At 37.1% G+C, this 19,892-nt stretch overlaps 1 protein-coding gene across 2 annotated transcripts in view; it reads right to left on the bottom strand.

Annotated features, from left to right (window-relative positions):
- Positions 1 to 19,892, bottom strand: part of SRGAP1 (SLIT-ROBO Rho GTPase activating protein 1) — a 240,490-nt gene that overhangs the window by 58,620 nt on the left and 161,978 nt on the right. For both annotated transcript variants that reach the window (XM_023520517.1, XM_023520519.1), the window contains exons 7-8: positions 8,450 to 8,671; positions 6,399 to 6,500 (exon numbers count right to left, since the gene is read on the bottom strand). In XM_023520517.1, coding sequence (XP_023376285.1) covers positions 6,399 to 6,500; positions 8,450 to 8,671 — 324 coding nt within the window. The remainder of the gene's footprint in view (positions 1 to 6,398; positions 6,501 to 8,449; positions 8,672 to 19,892) is intronic.

The following is a 19,892-nucleotide window of genomic DNA, read 5'->3' as shown; positions in this document are numbered from 1 at the left end:
GGTGGTTTCATTCTCCAAACACACTGTATCAGTTTTCTAGGGGTGCTGTAACACAAGCACCATAGGCCGGGTGGCTTAAACAACAGTTTATTGCCTCACAGTTATGGAGGCCAGAAGTCTAAGATTAAAGTATCAGCAGGGTTGGTTCCTTCTGAGGGCTGCGAAGGAAGGACCTGTTCCAGGTCTATCTCCTTGGCTTGTAGATGGCCATCTTCTGTGGCTCTTCAGACTGTCTTCCATGTTTCTGTGTCCAAATTCCTCCTTTTTATAAGGACACAGTTGTATTGGATTAGGGCTTATCCCAATGACCTCACTTTAACTTGATTTCCTTTGTGTAGTCCCTGTCTTCACCTAAGGCCATATTTTGAAGTACTAGGGGTTAGGACTTCAACATACGAATTTTGGGGGAACACAATTCAGCCCCTAATACACACCACTTTATTTTATGGCACTGTACTTTGCACCCTGCACCTGCTGCAGGCCTGTTCATCCTTTAACTCTCATCAATGCTTTTGTGAAGGTGACCCCCAGTGCTGTCTTCCATTCACTTATCTACTCACTTCTCAACATCACCAACCTTGGATGTATGTCAATTATAGTACTGTATCATTTCAGATGTATTAAAAATTAGCAGAAAGAGACCATACACACATGCACACACAGAGAGATTGGATTAATGCCAAAGCTAATTAACCAAGGATACAGAAACTTACTGCCAGCACAGGCTACAGAATGCAGGAACAGAAGCAGAGCATCTTGCTATGGCCTTCCCTTGCTCTTGATACCCTAACAGTGGGTACTGATGCCAGTGACCCTGTCTGTGCTGGGTAAGATGTTGCTTGATTTTAAAAAAACAGTTCAAGTTTTGCACCACCTCTCAGCTTTTGGGGAGGGATCTACCACCATTTCAGAGGAATTCATACTAATAATTTATGTATTTGCATTTAAGGGGACATTTACAAATAACAGGCACTCCTGACTTCTGAACAAGATTCATTCTCAGCAATGATACAACTTAATCCAAAGAAGAAAACATCATCATTGCCCATGGCTCTCTGAACAACATCTCTGCCTTCAGCCGTGTCTCAGAAAGCTTGTTTTCCTATATTCCACCATGGCTCTGATTTTATGACCCTCCTGCGTGGACCTAATACTAAGCGTGGTCTGAGGAGCATGACACCAACAGTTATGAGAAATGGTTCTCATAAACACCTACCGTACTGTTTAGAGGGCTATGTTTCCAATTGACAAGGGCAACAACTTGAGGTCAGGGACGGCTTGTTTATCTTTATATCTCTAGTCACTAGCAAGGTGCTTGAACACAGCAGATTATCCAAAAAGTTCACTGAATGACTGGTGGAAGTTAGAATCATCCTTCTTGCAAATCTACAGATGCCAAAAGAATATTCAGCACAAACCAGCAACGTGTGGTTTCATTGCTGACAGTTATCTCGAGCTTTGCCATCTCCTTTGGGGTGCCCTGTCTCAAGACTCACTTTTAGACCATTTCTAGACACTATCCACATTCTGCTTGGTATTCTTCTGGATCAAGAGCCTCCCTTTAGTGAGTTAAAGCATATTTAAAACTATGTATATGTATATGTATATGTATATGTATATGTATATGTATATGTATATGTATATGTATATGTATATGTATATGTATATGTATATGTATATGTATATGTATATGTAAATATATATGTATATGTATATGTATGCATACTTACATACACTGCTTCTAAAAAATATGTTTTTAGTGAAAGACAATTGATCCTGCTTTCAATTCTGGCCACGATAATGCTGTCATTTAAGGGATAAATAGCAGTTATCTTTTACCTAGGCTTTTACTGTTAACCTCATCGGGAGAAGGTGGCAGGCAAGTAAAAAATACTTAAATAAGTAAAAATTAAGTTAAAGCCACAGAGACAATCAGAAACAGCAATTATGATTCACTGCATTATCAAGCTCTACATCTTATACCAAGTCTTAAAAGAATCTGACAGTTGCCCATAAAGGCTGATCACTGATTTACATAACTTGTGGTTCTTCTGTGGTCATTGATACCGTGGGAAATTTGGGGGGAGGGGTGGCAGGGTGGGGATATGATTTTTTCACCCTAGGTAGAAAGATAACCCAAATATCTCTTATTTCCATCAATTACCTGTGCCACAAAACTGTCTCAAATGTTTGTCTAAAATCTTGTTCAATATTGTTGAAAATATCCTGTGTAAGAAACATATTTTTGGAATAGTCTGTGAAATATTCTCTAGTAAACTATTGGTGGAAGATTTTAAGTGGTGCTAGAAAAATTTCTCTGGGGCAATCATTTCATTAAACATTGTTGTAAATTCATCGAGGAATCATAGGCTTCACTCTTTTCCATTACTTTCAGGGGGATATATCTACTATAACTTAAGAGAGACTTGTTTTATATGTGAGATTTTCATTACAGCACAGAAGTGACATGCTTATGAAAACTATTTTCTGGACCAAATACTGGGACAAATGGTCTTAAAATGGGGCAAACGACTTAAAACTAAAAATACGAAAGGCATAATTGCTCTAGTTATATAATCCATTGTCTTTTTCTTCAGCTGTGTATAAAGAGAGGAAAGAGGAACTCTAAGAAAAGGAAAATGCAATCTATGGGGAATTACTCCACAGGCTAGCTTTGAAAGAAAGGAGCAACAGGAATGACGCCTAAACTGAAATCCCTATGACAAAGGTTAAAAGTAAACTTTAAGAAAGTGGACATGACTGTATAATATTAGATTGGAAATAGTTTGGAAAGTGCTTATAGTGAGAAAGGTATAAATGATCATTTAGATTTAGGTTGCTTTCAAAGTATCTTTTAAAGTAATGTATATTAATGTTTCAAATAAAAAGTTATAAGTCTAAGTAAGGAAAAAAACCCCCAAATTGGGAATCAAGTTGTGTGGGCAGCAGGCTCTGCTCTAAGGTTTATCAGTGTCCACTGTGTGTTGCACACATAGACCTTTGTTGACTCATTGACTGCAAGCTGGAATCGTAAGAGTGAGGCGCCAATGGTGCAAGTTTGCGGCAAAATGAAACCAAAAGCTCATTTTAAAAGCTTCAACAGGCAAAAGTAAAGTTGTGAAGTGACAATAAATGTCACGATCCATTATAAATCTGCGACAACCACAAATTTAACCAAGTCCTTCTCAAACCTCTTCTTTCAACTTTTACTCCTTATGAGTATACTGTGGTCATTTCACAAATGCTTACTGCTCTCTCTTCTTGAAGGCAGGTGCTGCAAACTCCAATATCTTAAAGGTCCAAGCAAGTAATGAAAAGGAGGCAAGTGGGCTGAGTAGGGAACATAGTAAACAGGAAGCACATATTCTGCGTCTAAGGGAGGCACCTATTGCTCAGCTCAAGTCAGTTATCATCCTGCAGAAATGTAAGTCTAGTGTAATACGACTTTCTCATTTTTTAGAAGCCAAAAATTAGTATTTTAATTCAAAACTTCCAATTTTTAAATGACAGCAACTAATGTTTAAAAATCAAGCACTATAGAGCAAACAAAATTTATTCACGGCCAGATATGGTATGTGGGCTCTTAGCATGGAAACTCCCTTCTAAGAAGGCTTCCTATAGTTTCAATGGTGCCCATTATTTGCAATTGTTTAAGATATGGTAAAAAGATTCATGTTCTATTTAGCTGCATTCTCCATGCTTTTGTAAACCTGGATGAAATTCCCAACTTTGAACTTCTCACTGGGCAGTCATAACTATTTTTAGTTAATTGAATTCTGTCCATTAAAATTTGGACTTTACGAGTAAGTATGCTTAATCAGAGTAGAGAATTATACAGAATTATACACGTTTCTTTACTAGTATGTTTTGGTTTGATGCCACGTCAATTTTCTGTCCTATCAGTGGAAGATCTGAGGCAAATTGTTTATTTATGGTAGAGAAAAGTGCTACACAAGGTTCCAAATCAGCAACCATTACTAAGTTGTTTCCAAGTTACATCTTGTTTTTCGCATTATATAAATGACTTGTGACAGTCTGGTTCTCATGCTAGATGGATGTTAACTGTGACTTAATTCATCTCTGTACTCTTCACACCTGGCAAAATATGTGGAATGCAGAAGTTGCTCAACAGATATTTACTGTACTGAAATGACCTACAGTATCAAAACTCCTTAAGGTGGGCTCCCAAGGCCTTTCAACACATGACTTCAGCTTCACCTTTGGCTCATCCCCAAGGAGAACCTGGGTGATAACCAAACTGCTCTGGGAAACCAAGGTTTTACCAGGGTATCTTGAAATACATCGTAACATCTGTTCTTCCTATATCTATGAAAATCTACTGATTGTCAAAAATCCAATTTAAATCTGACTTTCATTGGGAACCCCATTCTACTATGGTGAATTTGTTCGATAGCCAAAAAATTATAAACCATTACTCATGCTCACAAGAAACATCAGGACAATCCAATTCATTTGTTTCTACAGTAAATTAAAAAAGATTAAGCCTCAGAAAGAGTTGCTGGCCTCAATCAGTTTATAAGGACCTTGTGCTTCTCCAAATTATGCTCAAAGGGGCATACATTAAGCATCACAAACTCAGAGGCCTGCATAGGGCAGACAGGTAACGTAAATGGTCTGAACAATATAACAAAATCGGGAGCTGAATGCCTATGGCAATGAGAAATTCAAATAACCCAGCTTTTCCCTTCATGAAGCAAAGCATAGCCAGAGTCGCCAGTCTTTCCTGTTTTTAACGGGCCAAACTGTGGTAGCCAAATGAAAACAGGTCTGTGGGCTGCCAGTTTTGACCTTGTGTAGAACACACCATTCTCCTAGAGTTTAGAGACTGTTTCCAAATAAAAACAGCAGGAGGGCATGCATGAAAAAAAAACCTGGAAGTCACTAGATACACAAACTGTAGACCGAATAGGATCTATTAAACTGCATTAGACGTGTATTTTGTGATTCCTTGCCAAAACCCTAATGTCTAAGCACCAGAACACCTTAAGGAGAGCAATAGCTTTCCTTTGGAAAGGCTCATTTGTGGGACGTCACACAGAGATTGAAGTCTTAATCACAGTGGTTGCATCTTAAATGCATGTGTTTGAATTAGAGATGGTTTGGGTTTTCTAGAAAGAATGGAAGCCAGAAAGCTGCAATGCGTTTTGACCAAACTATATTGGTCTAGAAACACATCACTCTTTCTTAATAGAAACAAACACATATTCACATAGTTTGAAACTTCCCAGCGGGATCGAAATAAAAGAGTACTAAAGTGAATTTTGATAATTAATATTACCAAGCTAAATTTTTTTTCTTTTTGTCTCACATTTCTTACTTTCGAGAATTGTTTTTCTTTAGATTACATATTTCTGTTGGGGCTGTCAATGACAGGGCTCTATGAGTGGGCAATATCTAGGCTGACCAATGAAAGAATCCCAATTCCTGGATGTAATGATTGGTCCGGAAGTATTGCATGACTTAAGTCAGGCCAATGAAGGATCCTATTTCAGAGATAACGATGCTGGAATGGGGTGAGATGGCAAGTGGTAGGGACCATGAAGTCCTGACTCCTCTAGTAAGGGTGGTGGTGGTGGCTCATACCAGCACACATGAAGAAATCATTTCCAAGTGATAAAAAGCGATTCCTGATAATATCATCTGAACACAGATGTAATCATGGCTGAGGCTACTACAAACTTGATCAATAAGTAAACTTTCTAACTTGAGTAAGTTTGATTTGGGTTCCTATAAATTACAACTGAGAGCCATGACTAATGTAAGAAGCATTTGTAGTTCATATTTTTATTTAAGGAGAATGTGGATCCAATTAAATTAATTTCAGAAACAGGCAGCTGAACTGTACAAACACTTCAAATTTTGTGTTCTATCCATTTAAATCCACTAATGTTAGCAAATAAACATTTTCCTACTCACATTCAAGCATTATTTTAAAATGAGTTTTGTATTAATTATATCAGTAATGCCATGCTCAGTCCCAAAATTCTACAGAATACAAAAAAACATAAAAAAGTGCTAATTTCAAAATTATGACTAAATTAACATGTCAGTCAAAAGTTTCATTCCACACATTATTGTATATTCTTGGACACATGTTGAATTTGGTAGTCTATGGGAATTATTTTTAGTGTGAATTAAAAATTTAAGAATAAAAGGTGTATTTCCATGTGTATGCAGTGAATCCCTGGTATTCATCTGTGGTAGAACACAGAATGTGCCTATTTACCCTCAACAAAGTATTTTAGGAACCCTAGTTTAGCTGAAAATGCTTGATGAAGAGATTGCATTTAGAATGTTAAATATGCCTTGGTCATGTGAAAATGTCTCCCAGCTGACATCAGAATTCAGATTACTCACGGGGCAGAAAGCATGCTTACCTCTTCATTCTCGATTTTAAGCGTAGCCAGTCGAGACTGCAGCTGCTGGTACCTGAGCATGAGCTCCGCCTGGACTGGCTGTTGAGCACTGACCTGACATACCTGATGGGGAATGAGAAGTCTCAGTTACAACAGGACACCATCAAGCCAGCCTCCAGAGGCATAGTTCTCCTACTTAGATGCTGCATGAATCACACTGATCCCCTCAAGATTCCAATTACATATTTACTTTTAACAGTCGCCTCAAAACTTCAGTTTTAAATACGGACGAGTTACGTAAGAGGCAAGAGCAGAATGCAGCTGCTTGGCCTGGATGTGACTGGGAAGAGAGCAGCTGCAGGAAGCATCGCTCTAAGAAAGGGGCAGTTGCTGGAGATGGAGCTCTGATACTGACGTCTCACTCGTGGAATTCTTATTGACTACTGGGCAGAGGAAAGAGTGTGAAGGATTATCCAAATGGACCACAAGGCAAATCTAGGGCAGGCAGTAGAGCCTAGTGGTTACAGTCAGATGGGTGACTGTGGAAAGTTACTGAACACCAGTTTCCTTATCTGTAAAATGGGGATGATAAGAGTTGTAGAGATGACATGAGGTAATTTACATAAAGCACTTAGAACACTGCCTGACACATAGTAAAACCTCAAAAAATGTAAATAACTATTTTTACCATCTTTCTTGCCAATATCAGCCAAATCACGTGATTGAAGAGGCTATGAACTTGAAGAAGCCACATATCTTAGGCTTCGGCAGAAAGATAATTTGGCCATGATCTCAATTATGGATAAGGTCAAAATTGGAACCTTTTAATTATATTAAAATTGAGCCAGAAACTAACAATTTTTTTTCTCTTCCCTGTCACAGAAATGCTCTCAGCAGACAGGGATTTTCTTTTATGGAGTCTCCAAAACACCATAGAGATTATAGCTCCCTGGCAGCACTGGCCATAAAAAAAGGGCAACAGATGAATTTTATTAAAATAATAATAGTAAAAAAAAAAAAAAAAAGGTTAAAACTATTAACCCAATTGAAGTCATTTGTCCGTGATATTTTATCATTCTATGTTTAACATAACCATACCCTGAAAAATTAAAATAGCAACCACTTGGTTTTGGAGAAACATTTAACTCTGGGTGGCATAAGCCATTAGCCTGTCAAATTCACATGCTATTATCATAAAAAATGCTTACCATTGCTAATCAAGTAATTTATTCTATCAAATCAAGCAAAAATAAAATTAGGTTAGAAATATAGCAGGTACACTCATATATATCTTATAAGTCTTAACATTAGGTGTTTCAGAAAAAATTAATGCATTAAAGAAATCTGCCATGGATATTATAATTACACCTATTTGTAAAAACATACTGTCACCTGCAATGAGCTAAAATTGAATTTTTAACCTATGAGTATTGTTTTGCACAGCTGGAACACCAAGTGCTATATAGCGTGCTTCCATTAACTGGATTTTCTTGTTTTCCCCTGTCTGCAGATAATAAAATGTACCACTGTAACTCACATAGTACCAATGTAACTTAAATGGCTTTTTTTCCTCTCAGTAAAATAGGATAGAAATGTAAATTCATATAAAGACATATCATTTCATTTTACCAGTTTGGAGCCAACTGGAATCTTAAAAAAAATGTTTTGCATTTTCCCCCCTCTCTCCTATTTTCCTACTATTTACAATTATTTTGCTTTATGGGAATCTTTAAATCAGGATTATAAGAAGTCTTCGGATAGATTCCATTGGGCCAGCAAAATGTTTTGTTTTGAATTCAAATCTGAATGCCTTGAGGTGGAGGAAGAAGTGTCTATCATGCTTATACCCAACCAAGTTTGCACCTAAATTTGTTTGGCCTCTGCAGACATATCTGAATGTTTTATCCTTGCTTTAAAGGTGGTGGTAATGGCTGGTCTTAGGAAAACACTACGCTATGATCCCATGCAAAGGCAGGAGAGAGAAAACAACTGGGAATTCTTACAACTGTTACAACAGGTGAACAGTAATGTAAGTGAAGAGACAATTCATTAGTTTTAAAATAATTACTGACCTCATCACCCATGTGAGACTGAAACTCAAACTTCATCGGTGGACAGAAGGCAGCAGGGTACATCTCCATGAATCTCTGCTTATCACTTCTGGGCTCCAAATTGTCAACTGCATTTTCAATAATGTCTAAGCCTTCATGTCTGGAGGTTTCAAGGTTATACTCCGCAGAGAGATATGTTCTTAGGGCTCTGTTCAGACTTGCATGGTAGCCAAGATCACAGCACTTAAAAATTAAAAGCACATCATATACAGAAATTAATTTTAAAAGGATCAAAGACCTAAATATAATAGCTACAACTGTAAAATTCTTAGAAGAAAATAGGAGTAAACCTTCATGACCTTGCACAAGGCACTGGTTTCCTGAACATGGCATCAAAAAGCATGAGCAACAAAAGAAAAAAATAAATAAATAGGAGTTCATCAAATTTGAAGACTTTTGTGTTTCAAAAGACACTATAAGTAAAAAGATAATCCACAGAATGGAAATTTTTTTTGCAAATCATATATCTTTTAAAGAACTTGTATCTAGAATACATAAAGAATTCTTATGACTCAATGATAAGACAAATAGCCCAATTAAAAATGGGCAGTGGATCTGAATAGACAGTTCTCAAAACAACAACAAAAAACCATATGGTCACAAGTATATGAAAAGATGCTCAACATCATTAATCTTCAGGGAAATACCAATCAAAACCACAGTGAGATACCATTTCACACTCATTAGGATGGTCATAATAAAAAAAGAGTATAACAAGTATTGGGGAGGATATGGAAAAATTGGATCCCTTATACACTGCTGATGGGGGTGAAAATGTCGTAGCCACTTTGGAAAAGAGTTTGGCAGTTCATTAAAAGATTAAGCAGAGTTAACATATGACTTGGTAATTTCATTCCTAGGTATGAGAAATTTTCACACAAAAATTTATATGTGAATATTTACAGCAGCGCTATTAATAATGGCGGAAGAGTAGAAACAACCTAAATGTCAATCAACTAATAAATAGACAAAATGGTATATTATTCAGCCATAGACAAGAAAGGAGTACTGATACATGCTATAACATGGATCCACCTTGAAACATTATGCTACGTGAAAGAAGCCAGTCACAAGAGATCACACATTATATGATTCCATTTATATGAAATGTCCAGAATAGGCAAATCTGTAGAGACAGAGGGTAGATTAGTAGTTGCCTAGGGCTAGCAGATGGAGGAACTGGGGAGTGATGGCTAAGGGGTGCAGGATTTCTTTTTGGAGTAATGAAAATGTTCTAAAATTGATTGTGGTGATGGATGTACAACTCTGTAAATACACTAAAATACACTAAATGCCAACTGTAGTAAACTGCGTGGTATGTGAATAATATCTCAATAAAGCAGTTAAAAAATAAAAGCAAAACCAAACACTGAAATAATGAAAAGATAGCATTCATGTTTGTTTATGTATACTGAAATTAATATAATGATTTATTGAAATCCTTCTAGGATGCAAACACACTAATATTTTAGATTTGCATTAATTTACTTAAGACTCAATATAATCTGTACTCTTTCGGAAACGAGAACAGGTTTGATTCTGCCAAAATAATCTGAGAATGCCTCCTTTCTTATCCTTAGAATAAAACTCTTAAATAAGAAATGAATGCCAAAGTCCTTTTATTGGCGATAGAATTTTGTTTTGTATTCCTAGGAATAAAAGGGCTTTGGGATTCTTGAATTTACTATCTTTTTTAATTTACTATCTTTATTTAATTTTTAAAATCTAACTTTATTTACTATCTTTATTTAATTCACTATCTTTAATTTGTATTTATACTTATTTTATCATGTTGAATTTTCAGAAAATATAATTTTAAAAACATATAGCCTTGGATATAGGTCAGTTATAAATTACTGAAAGAATTTTATATTTGTACATAAAAGCAATATATATCTTTTAAAGAGGAAACAAGTGGTTTTAAAGGTACAAAACCAGGTCATCCCTATATTGTTCTAATGAAGTTCAATCAATTCAATTTGATTCAATTCAGGTCAATAATTGGCCATCTATTAGGTGCCTGGAAATTGCTAGGCTCCAGGAATAAAGACTGGAGCACATTAAAACATAATCTCCGTTCTCAGAGAATTCAAATATAAGCTGTTCATTGGTTTGAGTCTAAAAGAGTGACACAAAGGAAGCAACCTTTGTACAAAGAATGCATCTACCAGGACGTGAAACATCAGATCTGACTTTATGAAGATACAAATTTAATCTCTGACCTGTCCTCAAAACTGCCAATGTAGTTCATTCTACTCTCACCCTTCAACTCCAGAATTATTAAATTTGGAATTCTTACATAAAGATATTCTAAAATCTTGCTATTCAGAGTGTGGTCTGTGGACCAGCAGCATCAGCATTACCTAGAGCTTGCTGGAAACATAGAATCTTGGGCCTCACTCCTGAGCTACTGAATTAGAATCTGAAGTTAAAAAAAAAAAAATCCACAGGCAAGAGAATCAACTAGATTAAAGATTTTCAGTTAAAAAAAGCAGCAAGTAGCTGCCACATCACAATTACAAATACAAACAAAATACAATTGTGAAATGCAGCAATCAGTCTCATCATTAATACATTTCCAGTAGAATCAGCTGCACTCAAATATAGAGAATAATTTTTAGTTAATTATAAAATTCTAGTCTCAGATGAGCAAAGTCCTCTTGCTTCTCAAAATCTATAAATGTTCTGTGTAGCAGTTTTATACACATCAGAGGGACTGAAAATTATTCTCTTTCAATAATACCTCATCTTATGAAAACATGAATTTGTAAAGAAATGGCCTCATTTGAGACATACTCAATGCTTCAAAACACCCTACTATTCTGCAAGATGACAGATTCAACTTAATTATAATGAAGCAGATCACATAAGCTGCTTTATTTCATGAGTACTGATCCCAGTGGGACTTAGGAGAAAACTGACATGAGAGGAAAGAAACGACCCAGAGAAAAGCCTCCACCCTCCTACAAAAACCCAGTCTCTTTTCAACTTAAAAGAGAAGGGAAGAGAGGAAGAATGAAGGAAAAAGAGCAAGAAAAAGAAAGAAATCTAACCCAACTATCGAATTGAGTAAGAGCTCTGAGAAATACATACTAAGTTTTCATTATTCCCAGACTTAAATAGTTTACTCCTCAAATTTCTAAGTGTGGCTTCTTTGGGGAGTAAATGTCAAGATGACAAAAGTACAGGTGCATGTTTCCATAACCAGGTCAGCCAGGCAGATTTGGTAGTTCTGGACCCAGTAAGAGATCCCTGATTTCACTGTGGTTCCCTAGCAGGTTGGAGAGCAGCATGCATGAGGTTAACAACTGATCCAGGGGCCTCTTCAGATGTCTTCTGGACTTTGCTACACTTAGGGGGTTTCTGTGATTAGCTTTGATGGAAAGTTTTCTTTTCTGACCCCTACTTATCAGTCTGTAAGGTCACTTAATTGGCATGATTCTGTTATTTCCAATATGCAACATTTTCTCTGCTCTAGGTTTTTCAAGCATCCTGAACATTAAAGGAAACAAGAAACAGAAATAAAACTCTTATTCAAAGTCTCCTGAGACAGCAAGGCCCGCCATAGAATCATCTTTTTTCTGAACTGGAAGCTAAAATGATACTAGATAGGTTAAGATTCAAGATACTTGATTAAAAAAGGCCTAAAGTAATTCTATGGAGCTTATGAATTATTAATAACAACATGAAAAGCCAGCTTCTGCAGAGTTATAACTCAAGCACATTTAATGATGAAAATACATAAGAAACCAATAAAATAGTTCATCAAAACAAAAGTATTATTCTGATGGATTAAAAAAAACTCTTAATGGCTACATAAAATTATGGATTAAAACTGGGGAAGGAAAGACTGCTGGAAGCACAAGAGTGTTTTTTTTTATATCCTAAGAGCTGCCAAGATAGAGTCCGCTAGGTATTAATCTAAATCACCACAGTAGGCTAATATCCTCAGGCAAAAGGGCTGCAAATAATATCAAAAATGAAGATGAAAGCCAGGTATTGATGAATATGATAAACACTTCATCTTCTCCCAAAGGTTGACAGGTTGGCTGAATACCTGGTGGGTATAATGCCAGGTTCAAGGAGATAACATGTTTCGCATGACATGAGAAGCCTTAGTGGGGTAAAAGCTTGGTCCTATATGGCAGTTCCCATAATTGAATTCCATGGAAAACAAGTCCTTCATTCATGTTTCCAGAACAGTAAGAGCCACTGTCATTTGCTGGCAGCCCTGGAAGTGCCTTGAGGGCAGCCTTAAACACCTATGAAACTATGGCATTAAGCAGCTGTCATGGGAATGGAGAGGAGAGGAACTCTTCTGCAGAAGTATTCCACCTTAACTTCATCACTCCTGCCTCTGTCTGAGAGGCTTCTGTGATCATTTATGCTCAGTCCGATCTCTGGCTTTTAGTAAGTTTGACTTTGACCATTCCACAGCTGTGGGTATTGGGTAAAGACTTGCACTACCCCTTATTTTGAGTCTTTCTGGGGAAAAAACAGCACAACCCAAACAAACTGAATTGCAAAAACAGCTTTCACATGACTATGGGTAGCTTTCAAAGGACAGGAAATAGATATGTTCAGAGCATTTACATTAGATGTCAAGTGAAGAAAGTGAATTTCTTCTGAATAAATATCCTTGTTCTTCACTATTTTCCTCTCTAGCTATTCAGTACTTCACCCTAGAAACCACAAATGCATTTTGTGAGAGACAAGCATCTCTTAGGACTGAACTGAATGTCTAAATTTCTATAGGCAACTTTTACATACCTGCTTTCCTGTCTGGGTTCCTGATGGCCCATAAAGAGCCGACAATATAATTCTTGTTGCTGCTTTAACAACTATTAGCAAAACTTGTCTTGAGTTTCTCCTGAGCAACAAGAAGGTCAAACTGGTACCTCTATGTATGTGGTAGGAATGGATACAAAGCAGGAAACAGGAGAATGGAGGGCTGCATAAGCCTGAGCCAATGAGTAGTCTGGATAACCATTTGTTGCCTAAATACAGTTGCCACTCATGTGGGCAATCATTTCCTTCAGAAGAGCTGCTACCATGGGCTCATTTTTTCTCAGGCCAAATCTCTGTAACTAACTTGAATCAAATCACAAGAGAGGAGAGAGAATCAAAAAAGATAGCTCAAATAGTTACAGGCCAGGTGGTAAATGCTATGGAGAAAATTGAAGAATAGGGAATGCTAGGGAGAAGGGGTGCTGTTCTTTTATATAGGGCAGCTAGGTGAATGAAAAGAAGAAACCAGTCTTGTAAAGCTCTGGAAAAAAGTGTTCTAGACAAAAATTAGTAAGGCTCCAGGCAAGGAAAAGCTCAGTGGGTCTGGGGAATAGAAAACCCCATGTACTTGAAGCATGGTGCCTAAGGGAAAGCTGCAGGACACGAGACTGAGGGGCAGGCAGGTGTCAGTTCACATAGGGTCTTGGTGGGTGAAGCTTTTGGATTTTATTCTAGGGATAATGGGAGGTCTTTAGAGACTTTTAAACAGGGATTGACAGGCCTGATTTATCTATTTTAAGACTGGCTGTTTGGGAAGAGAATGGATTATTGATTGGAAGGTCTTAGTGGAAGCTGGGAGACATCTTAGGAAGTTATTGCTATTGCTTCCTAAATGCTGGCAAGAGATGAGGAAGTGTTGCCTAGGAGACTGAGAATGCAGGTAGTGAAAAACATCAAGGTTTGGGATATTTGGGAGCTAGAGACGATCGGATTTGCTGATGCATTTATATGTGGGGAATGAGAGCCTTGGGTTTTTGGCTTGTTTGGGCTGAAAGTGGTGCCATTTTCTGAGGTGTAAAAAATGGATAAGAAAAAGTTATGTGTGTGGAGGATGATAATGATGACAGGGGCAAATGTACATATAAAAGTTGTTTTGAGTGTTTGACATGTTCAAGGTGTCTATTATTAGACATCTTGTTAGAGATGTCCAGTAGGCACGTGGATATACAAATCTGAAGCCCAGGAAGATGATAAAGGCTGGTGATAAAAAAGGAGACATCAGATAGTACTTAAGGTAAGGGACTAAGAGGAAGCCAAAGATGAAGCCTTAGGTGACTTTCAACATTCAGAGGTCCTGCCAAGAAGGAAAAGCAAACACTGAAGACTAACAAAGAGTATCCTATGCAGCAGGTAGAAACCAGGTGGGTGCAGTTTCCCTTAACAAAGGCCCATGGCATCTCCATTGAAAGGAACTCTAAAAGCCATTCGCTTCAGTCACCCAACTCATTTCAGTTTTTAAATACTCTTTCTATCACAAAGGGATAAAAACATGCATAAGTCAGTTTACTTTATAACTACTCCATCCTAATCCATTTAACATCATCCCGCTATAATCTTCCTAATAAGAGTTCAGGCCTAATGGGGAATACCGTATTCGAATTTGGCAGGCTTTCATGGATAAATCTTAATATTATTATGTATAGGGGAAAGTCAAACCAATTAAGAAAATCTGAACTCTGAATAAGTTTGTTTTTGATTAAACACATGTCTCTAGAGAGAAAAGGATAAGGCTAAAAGCTTTAGGACAACCGATTATTTAGAAATCATAAAACAAATGTGGCATGTGGTACATGATGTAATCTAATTTCAATCTCATTCTGTATAAATGGCTAACAGAACACACGAAAGATATCTCTATCAAGGAAATTAGCTGGAATGAGGGATTATTCTGTGGCAATGTCCCATTAAAATAGTAACACAGATGTATCCTTCAAGCACCAAAGTGACCTGCAAACTTTTAGAGGAAGTGATTGGAGATTGTGATGCTGTCCTGTAACACAAGAGTGTTTTTTTTTATATCCTAAGAGCTGCCAAGATAGAGTCCGCTAGGTATTAATCTAAATCACCACAGTAGGCTAATATCCTCAGGCAAAAGGGCTGCAAATAATATCAAAAATGAAGATGAAAGCCAGGTATTGATGAATATGATAAACACTTCATCTTCTCCCAAAGGTTGACAGGTTGGCTGAATACCTGGTGGGTATAATGCCAGGTTCAAGGAGATAACATGTTTCGCATGACATGAGAAGCCTTAGTGGGGTAAAAGCTTGGTCCTATATGGCAGTTCCCATAATTGAACTCCATGGAAAACAAGTCCTTCATTCATGTTTCCAGAACAGTAAGAGCCACTGTCATTTGCTGGCAGCCCTGGAAGTGCCTTGAGGGCAGCCTTAAACACCTATGAAACTATGGCATTAAGCAGCTGTCATGGGAATGGAGAGGAGAGGAACTCTTCTGCAGAAGTATTCCACCTTAACTTCATCACTCCTGCCTCTGTCTGAGAGGCTTCTGTGATCATTTATGCTCAGTCCGATCTCTGGCTTTTAGTAAGTTTGACTTTGACCATTCCACAGCTGTGGGTATTGGGTAAAGACTTGCACTACCCCTTATTTTGAGTCTTTCTGGGGAAAAAACAGCACAACCCAAACAAACTGAATTGCAAAAACAGCTTTCACATGACTATGGGTAGCTTTCAAAGGACAGGAAATAGATATGTTCAGAGCATTTACATTAGATGTCAAGTGAAGAAAGTGAATTTCTTCTGAATAAATATCCTTGTTCTTCACTATTTTCCTCTCTAGCTATTCAGTACTTCACCCTAGAAACCACAAATGCATTTTGTGAGAGACAAGCATCTCTTAGGACTGAACTGAATGTCTAAATTTCTATAGGCAACTTTTACATACCTGCTTTCCTGTCTGGGTTCCTGATGGCCCATAAAGAGCCGACAATATAATTCTTGTTGCTGCTTTAACAACTATTAGCAAAACTTGTCTTGAGTTTCTCCTGAGCAACAAGAAGGTCAAACTGGTACCTCTATGTATGTGGTAGGAATGGATACAAAGCAGGAAACAGGAGAATGGAGGGCTGCATAAGCCTGAGCCAATGAGTAGTCTGGATAACCATTTGTTGCCTAAATACAGTTGCCACTCATGTGGGCAATCATTTCCTTCAGAAGAGCTGCTACCATGGGCTCATTTTTTCTCAGGCCAAATCTCTGTAACTAACTTGAATCAAATCACAAGAGAGGAGAGAGAATCAAAAAAGATAGCTCAAATAGTTACAGGCCAGGTGGTAAATGCTATGGAGAAAATTGAAGAATAGGGAATGCTAGGGAGAAGGGGTGCTGTTCTTTTATATAGGGCAGCTAGGTGAATGAAAAGAAGAAACCAGTCTTGTAAAGCTCTGGAAAAAAGTGTTCTAGACAAAAATTAGTAAGGCTCCAGGCAAGGAAAAGCTCAGTGGGTCTGGAGAACAGAAAACCCCATGTACTTGAAGCATGGTGCCTAAGGGAAAGCTGCAGGACACGAGACTGAGGGGCAGGCAGGTGTCAGTTCACATAGGGTCTTGGTGGGTGAAGCTTTTGGATTTTATTCTAGGGATAATGGGAAGTCTTTAGAGACTTTTAAACAGGGATTGACAGGCCTGATTTATCTATTTTAAGACTGGCTGTTTGGGAAGAGAATGGATTATTGATTGGAAGGTCTTAGTGGAAGCTGGGAGATATCTTAGGAAGTTATTGCTATTGCTTCCTAAATGCTGGCAAGAGATGAGGAAGTGTTGCCTAGGAGACTGAGAATGCAGGTAGTGAAAAACAGCAAGGTTTGGGATATTTGGGAGCTAGAGACGATCGGATTTGCTGATGCATTTATATGTGGGGAATGAGAGCCTTGGGTTTTTGGCTTGTTTGGGCAGAAAGTGGTGCCATTTTCTGAGGTGCAAAAAATGGATAAGAAAAAGTTATGTGTGTGGAGGATGATAATGATGACGGGGGCAAATGTACATATAAAAGTTGTTTTGAATTTTTGACATGTTCAAGGTGTCTATTATTAGACATCTTGTTAGAGATGTCCAGTGGGCACGTGGATATACAAATCTGAAGCCCAGGAAGATGATAAAGGCTGGTGATAAAAATCTAGGAGACATCAGATAGTACTTAAGGTAAGGGACTAAGAGGAAGCCAAAGATGAAGCCTTAGGTGACTTTCAACATTCAGAGGTCCTGCCAAGAAGGAAAAGCAAACACTGAAGACTAACAAAGAGTATCCTGTGCAGCAGGTAGAAACCAGGTGAGTGCAGTTTCCCTTAACAAAGGCCCATGGCATCTCCATTGAAAAGAACTCTAAAAGCCATTCGCTTCAGTCACCCAACTCATTTCAGTTTTTAAATACTCTTTCTATCACAAAGGGATAAAAACATGCATAAGTCAGTTTACTTTATAACTACTCCATCCTAATCCATTTAACATCATCCCGCTATAATCTTCCTAATAAGAGTTCAGGCCTAATGGGGAATACCGTATTCGAATTTGGCAGGCTTTCATGGATAAATCTTAATATTATTATTTATAGGGGAAAGTCAAACCAATTAAGAAAATCTGAACTCTGAATAAGTTTGTTTTTGATTAAACACATGTCTCTAGAGAGAAAAGGATAAGGCTAAAAGCTTTAGGACAACCGATTATTTAGAAATCATAAAACAAATGTGGCATGTGGTACATGATGTAATCTAATTTCAATCTCATTCTGTATAAATGGCTAACAGAACACACGAAAGATATCTCTATCAAGGAAATTAGCTGGAATGAGGGATTATTCTGTGGCAATATCCCATTAAAATAGTAACACAGATGTATCCTTCAAGCACCAAAGTGACCTGCAAACTTTTAGAGGAAGTGATTGGAGATTGTGATGCTGTCCTGTAAGAATGACAAATATTTTATTATTACTACTGGGCAGAAGCTCTAGGACAAAAAAATTTGAATTTTACTGTTGATGACTTCGTTTCTCTGAATGACTTTTTGAGGGTGTGTAGGTGTGGAACTAGACTGAAAGAGGTTATGTTACCAGTTCTGCAATCTTAAAACCAGCTGTTTTAAGAATTCCAGATATACAGAGTAGTGAATTTGATTACAGATCAGAGATTCCTAGCATTAAGACTCATACTCTCCCCTCTTTTTCTCTTTGCAAATCATAATCACTTAAAAATTTCAGCATTCAATTACGAATATTTGTTGCCTGTATGAATTTTCCTCTGGCTGTAATACATCCTAATTCTTACAGAATAATTAGTTACTGTCTTTTTTTGCACTTAATGCTGGGGATATTAACTATCACATGTGAAATCTATTATTTATAAAACTATAATCTATTTTCCCCTATACTTATATCTTTATGCTCTCAAACCAATTAAATTTCCTCGGGCCAATATCTGCAATATATTTCTTATAATTCATATTTATTCTTTAGAATGACATCATAAAAATCCTCAGGGTGAAATCAGCTCTGTTCCACTTCCCACCTGATTGCAAATTAAGAAACTGTTACTCTACAAACTAAAATTTACTTAGGACTTTTCTTCAGAGACAGAGTAGACGACATCTTAATAGCATTCTGCTTAAGTGACACTCTGGATTAAGTTCATGCTGTAAAACTTGTTAGCCAAATCCAGCCCATGGCCTGATATGGTAAATGAAGTCTGATTGCAACACAACCACATCCATTTGCTTACTTATTATCTAAGGCTGCTTTTGCACTAGAGCTGAGTAGGGACAGAGACCATACAGCTTACAAAACTTAAAATATTTATTATCTGGCCCCTTAAAGAGAAAGTTTGTCAACTCCTGCTCTAAAACATACTGACCAATCAACACACTAGGAACACACACAGCTAACAGGCCCTCTCTAATACTCCTATACATTTCTGCTCTGTATGCTACCAAGAGCCAACTGCACAGTATTTGTGCCACTTATAATTTAATTATAACATAATATATTAAATAAATGGGTAAGTGAGAAAAGAGTTGTTAGACTTAGAGGAAACAAAATTATTATAAATTAGGCTAAGGTATGTCAATTGTGCAAGAGTGTGAAAAACATTATAAATACCCAGAGTATTTTTCTTCTAAATTAAAGAACTAAAAAGTAGAAATCAATGGATCTGGTTTGTGCAAATGAAGACGAATCAGAACTCAGTATGAAAAGATAAATCATAATATTAAAAGACTGGCAAGTGCAGGTACATCAGTATGCTTTAGATTAACATATTTAAAGCATGCTTTTATCATTTTATATAGTTCTCCACTTTTTCTTTTTTTAAATGTAACATGTGTCATACTTACAGACAAGTGCGAAACATTCATGCTCATTTTAAATAAATAAAATATTGCTGATATTTCAGAAGTCCCCTAAATTCCCTCTCCCCAATCACAATTCCTTCTCTTCTCCCTAGAGATAACTCAGTATCTGGAGTATCCCAAATTGTCTAAACTTCTATATTCAAGTATTTCCAGCAGAAATAAAAAGGTAAATATTGTTTAGCAATTGAACCATCATTTTCTTTATTATATCTCTTCAATATCAATAAAATTTAGAGGTCTGATATCTAATATTTTTAAT

This window comes from Pteropus vampyrus, unplaced genomic scaffold, assembly GCF_000151845.1.
Source record: "Pteropus vampyrus isolate Shadow unplaced genomic scaffold, Pvam_2.0 Scaffold9, whole genome shotgun sequence".
NCBI lineage: Eukaryota > Metazoa > Chordata > Mammalia > Chiroptera > Pteropodidae > Pteropus > Pteropus vampyrus.
This window is presented reverse-complemented; position numbering and strand designations above follow the sequence as displayed.